We start from the raw sequence: 15342 nt of genomic DNA, 5'->3' as shown, positions 1-15342 counted from the left end.
TGGACAATACCACCTAATTTCCACAGAGTAGATGATGCTTGGCGGCTCAAGGATACGACAACGAACGGAAGTAAATCCTTGGGCTCAAAGTAAATCAAGCTGTTATTCATAGAAAACACTTTGTCGGAATTTTTAGTTAAAGTTTTCAAGCACCTTAAATAGCTTTTATCAAACTGGTTTTTCATGCATAACGGAGGTGTTTTGTACGAATTAAATAGAATTTTGCTACTTTTACTGTGTCAGACTTGCAGCAACATTCCGGAGAAATCTTACTTTCAGCATCTTTCTGTGAAGAGAAACATAGGGTTTTATAAAGCATAAACTTACGATTAGGAATGCAGCACCTATTAGAGTTGCCTTGATTTTCATATCTAAATCCATGGGAAAGGTTATTTCAAATATCTCAAGGTTGATGGGAAGGTCTTGAAGAGAACGTGTAGGCTGCTTCGTGATCTGCCCAACCACCACGGTATTATCCACCGACATGGTCTAAATCGGAAATAAATCGGACTAGAAGTAAATCTGTCAATGAAGAGTTTTCTAACAACAACAGCAATGAAGTTGATTCTTTGAGGCCTTAATTATTCTCAACAAACAACATGTTGCGCACACACCCAAAATATATGAACTCATCTTAAGCTGGCAACAACAATGTCATTTGGTATAAAAAGGGAAGTGCAAAAATGCAGAGATGTCTCATTGTGGCAGAATAAAAGCTGCAGAAGAATTTCTGAAATCGCTAAAAATTTTCACACTGTAACTTGCAGATAAGCCAACCGAAAAAAGTACCACTTTTAGCATACGTGAGCACCTACTAACTGTAGCGCGGCAAGTGAGGTCTTTTGATCTCAACTTCGCGTTTGCAAATCATTGCAACTATCGGTTTTGGCCTTAAGGTTCGATACCGAATGTTAGCAGGTTCTTCATGAACACGGAAACACGTCTACGATTAATTGGGGTCTGAGTCCAGGTAAAGCACACTTATGTCTAGCAAACCAGAAGAGTGAGTTACTATGAGGATAATGGATCTTTCGGAAACAGACTAAATATGGAGAGGTCCCTTGACACTTATATTTGCGTCGTTCTTTTTTAATAATTTCCCCTATCCTTACCCTTCCACTCTGGTGAAAAATGGGTACAGGCAAAGACTTGGTTTTCACTCTTGACAGAGCTAACGTCCAGTGCACATTATTCACCGGTGGTGTGAAATATTGTCCATGCGCTTTCTTTTTAATTACTATGTTTTGGAGTCCAAGATGACAAATGGGAATATAGAAGCTATTTCATTACTATTCTGCTGGCTGTTTTATTGTCGAAGAGTTTGAGACCGCTCAGTGTACTGTGTACTTAAGGACAGTTCATCAGAGAACCTAACCAAGGCTAAATGTTATAGTTCAGTTTGTCAACTACTCGCATTACTACACAAAGTGTTTTTTCTATATTCAATGTACTGGTTAAGTTACTTCTTATAAAAAGTTGAGCCACCTACTTGAAAACTGACATTTCTATTGAACCCGCAGCAGCGACAGCTTGATGATTCATGGATGCGTAAAACTGTATTTTGGTCGGCGTCTTTCACCAAGAATCGAAGTTTGCAGCCTTCTCGTACTTCTTTTACATAACCAACAATTTGACCGACTGGAGCTTCGACTTCAAGCTCATTTTCACAGTAAGCTGAACAACTAGAAATCAGAAATTATCCAGTGAGCAGGGTTTTGGGATATCGGGATATGAGAAAAGATATAGCATGGTTTACTTGCAAGTACCATTACGTAACTGAACCCTAAATTAACGGTAGTTTTATTCGAAATACCATTCACGACTGACTTGTTTACTTAAAAACAATCAAGGTTCTTTTCAATTAAGAAGGCCGGTAACTCATGGTCGGTTTCTCTTCCTGAGCCTCACGTATCGTGCGCAAATGGAGTAAAATTGCATCTTATTTCTACTGTATCTATCTAATGGCAGCAAATTTTCAGTACGTCGTCCATACAACAGAAAAATCACCTGAAACAGATCCGTTTTGCCGTGGGCATTGCAATTCGGCATTGATTCCATTGGATGACATTGACCAATAATAAATATCATCAAACGGTTCTGTATGAGCTACACATAGTATGCATCTAGTATACTTAGTATATCTAGTACGTACCGACACTGAAAATTTAAATTCCTTATAACGGGTGCTGTTTCCCTTTCTCCGACAATTTTGTTCAGCAGTGATTTTATTTGTTAATCCTTAGCCACTTAGTATGAAGATGGTTTTCTTACTCAAGAACAATATGCCACTCCGACCATGATACTGGAAACAGCAGGCTTATGAATCCGTATTAGGTCACCATACAGCAGACATTTAAATAAACGAAGCAGTTACAAAGCCACGAGGACATTCTAAATAGGTGTCAGCAAATGGTTTTCTACAGGGTGCTATAAGCAAAGTAACACAAAGGACGTTGTAGTTTTGTCTATATCGGAATCTCTATTAGGTCGTCAAAAGGATTATTATTTTACATTCTTAGTACGCTTACCTCAAGTAATGCCAGAAGCAGTGATATTTATATGTGTGCTTTATACGAATCACTTCAGCATCGGAACTGTCCGTCACGTGCACAGTGAACGGATGTACTGGTGAACAAAACGGTTTGCTGGAATAATCGGACTCTATAAAAAGAAAAGTAATTTTTGTGTCCATTTTTAAAACATAAATGGAACAGATGAATTCTGAGGGAGAAACTCCGCAAAGTTGGTTCGAGAATCGGTTAACGCAATCACATCAGGTATGTAGAAACCCATCCTCATTAATGCACATCCAGCAAGCCATTGGTCTTAGTAAATAAAAACAAAAATCAGAGCGGTCGTTGGTTTTTTCGTTGAGCTGGGTCGTTTGGACTTTCGAACTTGTTCATTTTAGTGGAAGATTGCGCCCGCCAAGTCATCATAATGTCCTTTTGGTCTACAGTATCCCTATGCTGCATCACAGTTATCTTCCCAGCAACTGCTGGTGTTGCTGATGTACGGGTGGCAACTCCAAACGTGTGAGCGAAAAACCCGAATGTGGTGAGTTCCAGCTGCAGCTCTCGCTGATTCAGACTTCCCTGTCAAATAAAAACGGGGCCGAATGGACCAGCTGACTTTACAGCGACTCACTCAGTTACAGTCTGCTATGGGGGACAGCCGACCCTGATGTACGGTACAACTGGATCTCCGTTTGTTGCGTCTGCATAATAAGTGTCACATATGGACTGTATACAGGGCAGCCAACCAACCGGGCAAGGAACTTACATGGTATCAACTGATTCTAATCCATCCCTCATTTCTGTGACAGCCAGCAATGGTGCCACCGACGGCAATGAGGTTATTTTTCCACCAAACACAGAAGCAACCAGTGCTACATCCGGTACTGCAGTTTTTGGAAGTCCTACAGATGGCGTTATGTGTGCTAATGGACTGGATGGAAATCCAATGGGGTCACCAATGGAGGTGACATCATCAACGCATTGTTAAAGGGCGCAGTAGAGCGTAGCAAAATTTACTACAATTGGGTGACATCAAGTCACAACGTCGTTGATCACTTTGCTACTCTGCTAGCCAAACCTGCACACATCGTTCTACTCAAAGTTCTTATGTCAGCAGACTGGGATCTTTTATATCATTTCACAGATCGATAATCACCGGCTATGTGTAGATATCCAGCTGTATTCTCGATAATACTTGTTAATTGCCGTGATTTCAGTTGGAATCGAATACGGGTGGGAGTTTTCTTACTGACTGTTTGGTTCATTTTCATATAATTGTAATTTAAAACAGATATTTCAAAGGCGAGGAATTAATTCGTCTCAAATGTGCACTCCGATAATCGTGGAGGGTCTGCGCGATAACTTTTCGGTCTGATAATGATCAACTTTTTGGTTTGAATCTGTCTTAAGCGTTTCTCAGTGAATATGACGCCCAGTGAAAATAAAACGCTTGCTCTGTGCAAACCGAAGTCCACAGACTCCATATTGCAAGACCACTTTGCTACTGACAGATTTTTAATTTTTAAGCTTTTATGGCCCAAAATCTGTTCCTTTGTTTGCTGAGCCTTAAACTGTTGAGGACGATCTGGTGTTGCTTAAACGTTTGAATGTTAACCAAGCTTAGTTTGACAGGTTTGTATTTCGTAAATGTCCAAGGGCAAGTGCAAATTTTTATTCAATTTTTATCAAATTATAAATTACTATCAAGTGGGGTATCCTAATGAGGAAGCTGCTTGGTAACTACGGTGGTCAACATATCTGTTATCGCCTACTCACTGATGTTCCTGGTAATGCATCATACTATGGCATAAGTTTACCTTACTGCTTGAAGAATTAACTTGGGTGCTTTTGCCTAAGGGCAAAAAACGACAGGTATCTGAATTGATTTAAAGTGGGACCCTGGGTTTACGGCTGTAGATCACAGATTGGGATGAAGAGGTATGTGTTTGCTGCGTGCAGCTGTTTCAACACGTATCAGCCTACCAACATATTCGTCAAACAAACTTGCACAAATGTGAATCGAATGACGTTGCTCAATTGATAAGCTACACTTTGCAGCTTGTGAACGAAAGGTTCAACGAATTGTTACACAAAGTATAATAAAGGCACGCCATAATTTAGTCATGCGCAAAAAGCGCCTCTTCGCGATACCGTTTATTTCCCAATAGATGCATGCCAAACAACGTTAGAAACATTTTTCCAGGGATAAGTTAATTGAAGGTAAAATCGCTCCAAAATACAGACATGCTTTGTAGTGGTTGACGAGCGTTAAGCGTTGTCGAATCACGCATTTTCGCCTAATAAAAATAATCTACTTAGTGTGGTTCTCATCAAAAATACCTAAGACCAGCTTCATGCCTGCCCTGTCTGACTGCAACTGCGGCACAGAATGGAGAAAAAGCTGGTTTTGACCGCTTTACTGCTTGCGTTAAGTGGAAATGAAACGACAATTCTTTTTAGTCCTAGTTGTTTACAACTAAAATCATATAACCCTGTCATAATATCCGAAGGCATCGCAAAGTTTCGTTTATTGGTACTGTTCAGTTCTTAGCAGGCTCGTAACTCACGGCTGCCCTTCCCCAAACGAGCCTACACGTAATTTACACCAGTACACTGGGTTATTACACATTTATTGGTTAAAGCAGAGATGGGCGAGCGTGGCTGATTATTCCTACTGTTCTACACGGATGACGAATATTTGATGAATGAGACCTGTCTATGGCTTTACACTTTTATGATGCCTAATGGAATGACACCGTCATCCGAACTCAAATTAACTTGTCATTGCTACGACTTGTAAAGTGTCTAATGTAGAGCAGTAATATGAAGAGCCATACTTTACAGTTGATATCTGAATCATGGAAATGTGCATCTATGAATAGCTGCTAATGCCATTAATATTTATGACGTATGACACGGTCCCTTGAACATTTTGGGACTGATTTACTTCCAAGGGTTATCCACCTGGAGATGGTATTTTGGTCCGACATGGTAAAAAATTCACCTTTAGTACAGCTGTATACAGCCTGGCCCATCTTGTTTAGTGCCACGTACTTGTTTGTTGATTCAATGTTCCTCAAAACTGAAAATCAAAATACAATAGTCGGAAAACGAATATATCATTTCGTGGGTGCTTACATCACTGAACAAATGTTACAGTCATTAGTATACTAAATAATATGTACTAACCATTGAATTTGACACATTTCAATCATTATTCACATATTTCTTTAATAGCCAGTACGCATACATGCTGTGGGCTTAGAAAGTTTCCTCCAATAATTTCAATGAAGCATATAAACTAACGCTGAAGACAAAGAATTCGCTTCGTCCACACGTTGGACAATTTGCAAAAACGAAACACAGTGAAACGCACTCACCTGCAAAAATAAGTCGTTGTTAGTATGAGAGCAAGATAAATCCCATGTGAACACCCGCGTTGTCGTACTTTCTAACCGAATGTGTTACAAAAGGACCGCCAATGTTTCACCCGGTACGATATCAAAATATCTAGTATATAGGGTTGCTGGGTGTACCATTAACGGGGGTTCAGCTGGGAATTTTGTTTATTTTCCCGCCAATACCAGATGGTTTTGCTGATAAATGCATTTTGCTGACGGCCTAAAACTAGTTTTCGTGTGTAACATAGCAACCAGGGTAAACCGATTGTTGTTTATTGAAGAGCTTTCATCAACATTATAAATAGTAGTGGCGGTACAGTTATTTTACGTTGATGTGGCGCCAAAATAGCAGATTTTTATCGCACTGGAACACTAGTGAATTGCGTGAACTTTATACTCGAGGCTTCACTAGACAACACCAAGGAAATTTAAGGACAAAATGCAATGGCATCTCAACCGACAGTTAGTATCAGGTGACTTGAGTGCTTTCGATAAACGATCAATCATACTCAAAGGTTCTGCACCTCTGTTCGAACTCATTACATGAGTTGATGACCGCGCAAAAACTGCATGGGCAGATCAATCCTGTTTTTTGCTGAGTATCTGATCACCTCTTTCAGGAGGATTTGTTTTCATTAGAAAAGTTCAAAGGGTTGTTCCTGAATCTTTTGCCAGTGATTCAGACGAATTCTTCATTTTTATTAGATTAGATTTGTTTATCCTTATCACAATAGCGCACTCACTACTAAATAGCATCTTGTTGGTGCAAGATTAAATATTGAATTAATTTGTGAGCCGGTGCTCTTCTGTTTGACTTATTTAAATTCGGTTGATCGAATTAAGTCCTTTGGATCCTTTCGTAATCTCTAAATTTTACCTAGTTTAAAAAATGCCACAATCCAACTGTGGCAGTGGGTAGAGACAAAAACCTGTTGGAGGTTGTACGGTGTTACTAAAATTTAACCTAATAATTGATATCGCGCGGGGACTGAGATTTTATTGGCTTACACACCACCAAAATCTATTGGACGGTCGATCAAACTAGTGTATTATTTCATCGAAAAATAAATACTGACTTTAGGCGGTCCCGTGGTCCACGAAAACCTGGTCATTATGGACTGTTCAACTGAATGCCTTAGGCAATCAGAATTTAGAAGGCCATCACTCATTATTTTTGTTCAGGAAAACAGTGATTGACATTTTGCATTATCTATATTGTCGTACAAATACATCCACGTGTACGATTTCTGAAAACTGACCCTAACTCATAGGCGTAACCGGTGTTGTGCTATGGCAAATCGCTTTCGATATCCATAGAGTCACATAAAAATAAAGCTTATTCCAATCAATAGCTTGCAATATATTTCATCTACTCTTTGACCTCAGAGGCTCATACTGCATTTTCCAGCGTTTCATTCCGTATTGAAAATATTCGTCCCAACTTGTGAGAAAATCTACGTCCAAAATAGATTGGCCTTAGGGATGAGTATATTACCGTAACCTGGGAGTAGTACTTGGGCGTGCCTATTCTCTCTTGCAGCTTGAGGCTTTCAGTTTGGGCACAGCCTCCAAAATCCAACTTCTGTCCTTCATGAACTGCATCCATTTACAGAGCAATTTAGTCCTCACGGGCAAGACAACGGAATTCTAACTGACTCCGTTAGTATATGATATTGTTCAACTGAATGTGCTTTTAGCTTGTTTAGTGGACACTCGTGAGTTATCTCAGAGGTTTCTGGGTGAATGTTCAGATATCCGCAGTGTATAAGGAGGTTTGTTAGAGCCCTTTGGTGACTGGGGAATAGTAAACTATTGCTTGTTGCTAAAAATGAAGATAATTTTGGATCATCTTAAGAGTACCCTAAAAAGCTATGCGGTTTCATCTGAGAGAGTAAATACTTCCTTTCAGTTTGCTTTACTTGAAGTAGTGTGAACGCTCTTTTTTCTACACGAACAATTGTTGTTAAATATAGAAGAATACTTTGAAAGTATAAATGAGGTTGAGGTTAGTTTCGAATTTTAGCCTCTGGAGATATGTTTCAATTCAAGGAGACACGCGGAACTCAGAGCGAAGGGGCTGTGTTTGTCAGTTTGGCGTAAAAACCGTCAGTTTGAGATTAATCATCCACGCATGAGCATCCCTGGTATTGCTCATTGAGTAAATTCCGTGAATTTTCTCCGAATACCTGAAACTACAATTAAATATACCTCTATGGTACACCTGGCAATGAAATGATCATTGCCACTTTAGGGAACGAAGGTTATTGGATTCCTAATCGATTCCAAACGATTTAACTTACAAGAAATATCTGAATCCAAGAACTTAGTTATCTGTTTTGAGTAAAATCTTCACGGGACTTACAGAACTAGATTTTCTTCAGCGTTATTAATTAGCCATGAAAATATTGGGTTTCACAGCTAAAAATCATCGACACTACTCTTAGAATTTGCGTTTCTGCTCACAACGGGATCCGCTCCAAACCGCCGTTTTGCGCCCATCAGGGCTGCCGATAAGACGTCAAGGACAAATACGGAAATTATTTTATTGAACATGTGTGCGACACAATGCCTGTTGTTGAGTAACCCAGGATAAGTGACCACTGCTCGTTGGTAGTTTCAGTAATTTAAGTCACCAAGCTGTGACTCAACTAGGGACATTCTTCCCTGCTATGACTGAGAAACACAAATATCACAATGATTCTCTGTCATTTATTGCACGGACAAATTGTTTCAAGCACACTTTGAAAAATGCTTGCACGACATTTTGGTGTCCATTTTGAGTGACGGCAAACAATTAAAAATGTTGAACTTTTGGGATTGGCCCTGCATCAATACCGAGTCCGGCTTTTCTAATCAATCTTCTCAAGTTTTCATTCACAGAGGAAGCAAAAAACGCATATACATGCTCATAGTAGAGAACTGCGATCCACTAAATTAGTCTTTTATTAGATTCCCTCATGTTTTCAGTTACAATGCAATATACAGATTTCCAGTGCCCAGAAATCACTGTGTTGTACCACTGCACATTTTGTCACCTGATTTGTGAGCAAATGACCTTCTGAGGATATGTTGAACAGTTTCCTCAAGTGTGCATTGTGCACATGCAGACCAATCACTCAGGTTGGCTGTGCAGTCACTCTTTAGCCACTTATGATTGGTTAGATTGCTTTTGAACTTCCTATTTAAGCAAAATCACGTAGATACCAGATGGTTATTGCCGTTTGAACTAAGGGAAAGACGGTGAAACTTTTACGACAGGAAAAGCTATTTTTGAGGACAAACATACCTGCTTTCCTTCTTGATTTATCCTGATAGAACGACTGGTTTTCTGTGGTACCTCAAACGAGACTAGAGTCTGTAGGGATTTTCTAACCTGTTTTCGGAAAAATTATGATTCTCCATTTCCTGTTTGTCACTGGTAAGATCACTTACATTGCCACTCCATTCTCATCACTACCTCCATAACCATTGCCTCTATCATAATTGTAACCATATTCGTAGTCATAAAATTCTGGTTCACGCAGGCAGTGTAATCCATAAAACGAACTGAACTATCAACCAAACGATCATACCTTACTGAGCAAATAAGCTATGGTTTGATTTTAGTGGATCTGAAGAGTTGCCATTGAACAAAGTAACACATGACCAAAATAAAAGAGAACATATACACAAAATTCGTTTTACCCAGCATTGTGTGACAAAGGGTTAATCAGAGAAAATTCCCGGTACTCGTAAAAGTTTGACTTTTGTTGGTGTCCTTGAAGGCGCAGGACTTTGCGACTACCGAACGTAATTTTTCATAACATATTGTGCAGCAATACTCTACTATAATTAACGGTGCCAATATAAAAGTGCAGACCCACTTTCAATAAGGTCCTTTTTCTGTTTCACGAAGAGCTGGTCTATTTGTGCAAGATATTCCAAGCCTGATGGACAACCGGGCACCGTGGGCTTGAGCATCCAGGTTTCTGATTTATGAGAGAGAATTTAAGGGGGAATCTCACTTTTAGTATAGTCATTGTAAGCACAGTAATATGAGCTACTTGGAGGCTATTCAAATTTAAACTGTGCCACCTCATGTCGAAACAATATTATGATAAAAAGATGAATGTTTTTATGTCTGGTACAGACGCCAGACTCTCTGTGATCTTTAGAGCTGACAATGACCTCAAGGAACACCAGGTGTTGGCTCGCAGCTTTTTTATTCACTGGTATAATTGATGGTGATAAAAATCGCCAACATGTATATACGGGAGTTTTGAATCGACTAGCAGACGAAATAATCAATATGATAACTTGATTATTAGGCCGTCCTTTGAAATTGGTTTAGACAACCCGAAACATCCATACATAGGTGGTTTGTTCTGATGAGTCTAAGAGGTTTGACAGAAGGAGTGTATTTCTTAGCCACTTTGTCTGCAAGTTCTAAGTTTATTTTTAACTTCTGGAAAAAAAAGTTTCGACAATGTGTTTACTGTTGGTGCTGCGCTTTGGTTCTGGCCACGCATAATCACCCAAGTACACTGGTTTGAAGAGCTGTTAGAAGCGCAAAGTTCAAAAGATGTACTGGTTAAACGAAAAGCCAGTTTGTAAGACTGACGCTAGTCTCCAGATAGCGGAGAACCCAGGTGATCATGGTACTCGTAGTACAGAGTAGACATTATGCCTGTGTGCTTGCAACACTGAAGAGGTTTTTAAAATGTACGGACATATGTGTCATAAACAGTACGGTAAAAATATCTGGATACGACCACGTCGCAAGCACTCTACTAAGTAGGGTTTCAGGCCATTCCTACCGGACTTCTCCAAACTATGGACAAGCTTTGACCTTCGGACACTAAGTAGGTAGTTCAACTGCCTCAGACGGGAGAATCTGGAATTTCAAGGTTGTCCGTTTGACACTAACATAGCTTCCAGATTTACCAGAGGAATGCGGAGAATGAACACAGTAAATTACAGCACAATCCTCAAGGCGTGACTTGGCTTACTCAGTGCCAATCAATATCGCTTTCAGATCAGTGATGCTGTCTCTACGAAATGCAAACACATCTATTGGTTGGGGACACCTTGGTTGCTTTTGATGTGCAAGATGCTTTAAAATGAACGGTGAACCGGCGACGGGTGTCAGCAAATTTCTCTCGAATGGACAGGCTGGCGGATTACCAGTAGTAAAGACGTTCCTTGGACATGTCTTTTAGGAGGAACTTATATCTTAGTGTCTTCATGTCAAAAAGCGTCCAGACGCGAAACATACATGTGCAGAGAACCCAAAGTCATAATTGGTAGCACACTTTCCGGAAAGAAGTTGCTTTAGCGGAGCTCACGAAACACGGCTAAACAGCATGAGACCAGCGAATGAGGTTGAAATTGTTCATGGCAGGAACTTCACTATTAGTTGGAGAAAACGGGTAAGAGAATGACCACAAGTGGTCCTTTAGCCATCTAATATACATAGGAAGAAATTCTATGTCTGACCCACAGTACAGCCGTGTTCGGGATTCCCTGTCTTCTCCTTATTGCGAAGTCTGACAGATTCAGTTCCGGCGTAACTAATAGATGGTCACTCACGGTAGGTGTTCAGTGCTATTTAGTGTGGTTTAGGCAGCGGTATCCCAGTCTGTAGTTCAGTTCACAAGTAGATGTAGTCATCGAGCGGTTTATCTGTCATGAAATACACTCTTGGATGCCACAATCGGATCAAAAGTAAATGCATTGCACTTATAAATCAAAAGCTGCCATTCAATAGCAATTTGATTCCGTTACGTAACAGATTGATGCGACCTGCATATTATGCTAGTCGGTTGTCACCACAGAGATTTGCAGCTTACTTTATAAACCTAGGTTCCAAATCACGACTATTGCAGTTGGAAAGTACCATCCCCAGTGAATGTGTTGAGCAGAAACAGTGAGTTTGTTTTACAGATAATGAGGAACTCCCAGTTTATTTACTCGTTTACATTGGCTAAATCAAATTTTTTCGTGTAAATCGTACTGAGTATGTCCAAAGTGCGTGTGTCAGCACTACAGGATGGTTCTGTTGGCTGCGCTGATTGATGTTTAGTTGTTCATAATAATATTAAACATTAGAGGCAAGGGTCGGCAATGCTCAAGAAAAATTTGTCCAAGCACTCTGTTGAGAAACCCAATATGCCGCATGCATCCCAAGCGTTCATGAGCTACACAGAGCGGTTATAGCCAACTCCAGTTTTGATCTCCAATATATGAATATAATTTATCGATCGTTTGGACAATCCGTCCAAGGATTTTTTGCAAATCAGCCAGTTCCTTGATACTTTTTGTCGCTGCCAGAATTCACCAGCGTTTGTGGAGTTAGTGAAATAGTGCTGCTTCTCCACGCCCGTGGAGTTCGGTGGAGTACATTACATAGATTTTTTCACAAACATCATTGCGTCAGTTAATTAAAGCATTTTCCCTGCTGTAGGCCAATATTCACGTTTTATTTCTTCACCTGAGTGGTCCGCGTCCTACATTGACAATTCATTGTTTGACAAATTGGATGCACCATCAATGATCTCGATGCAGAGCTACTTCTGAAAACTGATCAGAATTCCCGTTATGCCAATCAGTGATGCATGTTATCTCCAGTAACTTCAATGCTTCGCCTTAGCGCATACTAGAGAATGATCGGAGTCTACAACGGTATTTCGCTATGGCCAGCAGTCTGGTACCGATCCGGTCTTCTTCCAAAGAGGATAATATCCAAGTCCCAATTTGCAACCGAGACTTAAGTTTGGCCCCAAAGAGTGGGAAGCCAAAGCATTGGAATTAAATGTGATCTGAAGATGTGCGAAACCGGTCGTTGGCTGTCCAAAAATTTTCAGCAACCTTATGAGTACTGTATTACGTCGCCCAGTTCCGTATTTCTTCTGTGTGAGCAAAAACCATATGGTTCTGATAACTATACTAATTAGTAGAAATCACAAGCAAACTGAAAACTTATTCCCTAACTTATCGAGGATGTAATACCTTTTCTGTACATAAGGAAGGAATGAATAAACAGAATTTGCTTTCTCCACCTTCATTTCCCTTGATACAACATTCTCAGCCGGCTTCATACGACACGATATTAACTGGTCACCTCTGAGTTCGGACGTTCCAGCTTATTGACCCAAATCCTCTTTCCGGCGGTGACAAATCTTGATGCCAGAGCAACTAGGTGGAAAATAGTTTCGAGGGGCGTGACGACAACTGCAGATAAGGTACTGTGTGAGAAGTATGTTGGGGTGATTTGGGAAGCGAATGCACGTCAATTTTAGGGAGTGTATAAATGAATGTTCAACACATTTTGTTGTTGTATGGAACTACAGAAAATTCCGGTTGGATATGATTATCAGCAGCGTTCATCCCGTGAACCTCAGAGATTTTTGAACTACTGAAAAGTAGTTCAAGTAGTTGAAGCTAAACAATCCACGCCCAATCTGCTGGTTAGCATTGTTCTTACCCCACTCATCATTCAATTAAGAAATCCACGTCACAGGATTCTAGGAGTATGACTCCTGGAATGGAGGGGGGGGGTTCGTTTCTCATGCGAATTATTCTTCTTTTTGGGTTACGTAAATTTTGTAATTACTGTCATGCATTTTGCAAAATTTTAATGGGGAGTTCTTCCTTTAAGTGAAGCCAATATGCCCAATTTATCTTCAACCACTAACCCGCATGCCACCAGACTTTCTGAGTTTCGTGAGATGCGCACTGCTGACGCTCCCCAATGTGGATGAGACAGCTAGACAATGTTTCTCAACCGCTCACCGTAGACTGATTGAGCTGGAAGGACTGAACCTCTATTAAAAAATCCCAAATGTTTTCACACTATCAGCGATATACTACATATTATGAAAGATCCCGTACTCGAAAAAACGAGTAAAAGGCAAGCTTTTTTAAATAAAGTGCTGGATTCAAATCTTCAAGGACTCAGGTGATACAAAATGTCCCCGGCTGAATCGGTAAACCGATGTATCTATCTACCTAATCTATCTATCTATCTTGTTTATCTATCTATCTATCTATCTATCTCTCTATCTATCTATCTATCTATCTATCTGCCTATTTATCTATGTGGCGTTCTTCAGCAAAAATGGTGCTCGAAATTTTTCTCCACCTAAATTTGGCGTGATCAACTGTTAGACAGCCAACCAAATATGGTAATTTGAGGTTCGAGTTTACGTCCAGCTTAATGGGATGAAAACAAGATATATGATGAGATGAACCAAGGCCAACATGTCAAAAAAATAGCAAACAACTCACCTTGAAGATAATTCCTTAGGGCGTAAAACCCGGGTGTTGTATACGTCGCTCTCAGTGACTGACATTCGTTTTGTGATGGCTGCTTCTCCATCACGTTTTGTGATGATGTTGCATGTTCTTCAGTTGGATCAGTCTCAGACAAACTAGACAGAGTACTGGATCGGGAGCGCGCTGAAAGTTGACGAATATTATTGGTGATTGCAAGACATCAAAAGGGTGTTCTTTTGTATAAGGTCGTAATTTGTCAGACCAGTTTCGTAAAATTTCGTATTACTAAGAACAATTTCGTGGTTGACGGTGAAGTAAATGAAGGTCTTTGCGGTTGTAAGGACGACAAGATAAACACAGAACTGATAAAAGAGGTTTTGGTAGCTGATGGAAGGAACCATATTGCATCACACCTATTCGGACCTTCTTTTGGCCTCGTCTGTTCTACTGGGACTAACCAACCTGGGGAGCTTCACTTCGTAAAAAAATTTCTGTTTTTCTTTCAGAATTTTTAAGCTTGGCACACTATAGACTACATCATGCAACCAAAACCTTACATCACAAGGTTCACGTTTATTTCGTCACCATCGGACTTGAACCCCTTAAGTTTGGCGTTCGTATCTAAAATCGTGAGCCACCTGTTATCACTGGTTGCCTTCGGCGTTTGGTTTGAGAACCTGAGGAATTCTCGGCAAACGAGGAATGTGATTCAAAAGAATTGTGTAGCCACAACTTGCTAACCATTATGGGATACGTATTACAGTGAAAAACCTACCGTATGCACGGAGTGAGCACGGAGTTCTAGTGTATTTCCGCTTTCGGCACAATAACAGAAAGGCTTCCGTGGGAGGTTATTCCCAATTTTACATGGAAAGAAATCTGTCCGAAAATGATTTATATTTTTGTAAGTGATGTCCAAGGATACTTCGGACTGCTAATTCAAACCAAGAGAACAAATCGTCTTAACTGTTGATCAAACCTACTCATTGCAAGAGCCGAAAGTTTAATTGAGACTCATATAGATACTGAATAAAGGCACCGGGCGATTCGCATGTCAAAAACGCGCAAGAGGAATACAAAAGGTTATTACTGTCAAAACAACCCAATCATATAATGTATAGTATATAGTATATGTTCATCATTTCATCGGGAGATTACAAAACCTTTGATAT

The 15342-nt window shown here is 40.1% G+C and overlaps 1 protein-coding gene across 1 annotated transcript; it reads right to left on the bottom strand.

The window, feature by feature from the left end:
* Positions 1-275: 275 nt before the first annotated feature.
* Positions 276-14353, bottom strand: T265_12631 (hypothetical protein; the record flags this gene model as incomplete). The annotated part of the gene is made up of 5 exons (XM_009164713.1): positions 276-489; positions 1490-1682; positions 2529-2721; positions 9781-9885; positions 14183-14353. Coding segments are annotated over 5 exons (795 nt in total), but the record flags the coding sequence as incomplete, so codon positions are not given.
* Positions 14354-15342: the final 989 nt, after the last annotated feature.

The sequence above is a fragment of the Opisthorchis viverrini genome (assembly GCF_000715545.1).
Source record: "Opisthorchis viverrini unplaced genomic scaffold opera_v5_8, whole genome shotgun sequence".
Taxonomy (NCBI): Eukaryota; Metazoa; Platyhelminthes; class Trematoda; order Opisthorchiida; family Opisthorchiidae; genus Opisthorchis; species Opisthorchis viverrini.
The sequence above is the reverse complement of the archived record's forward strand: the minus strand, read 5'-3'. Positions and strand labels throughout refer to the sequence as shown.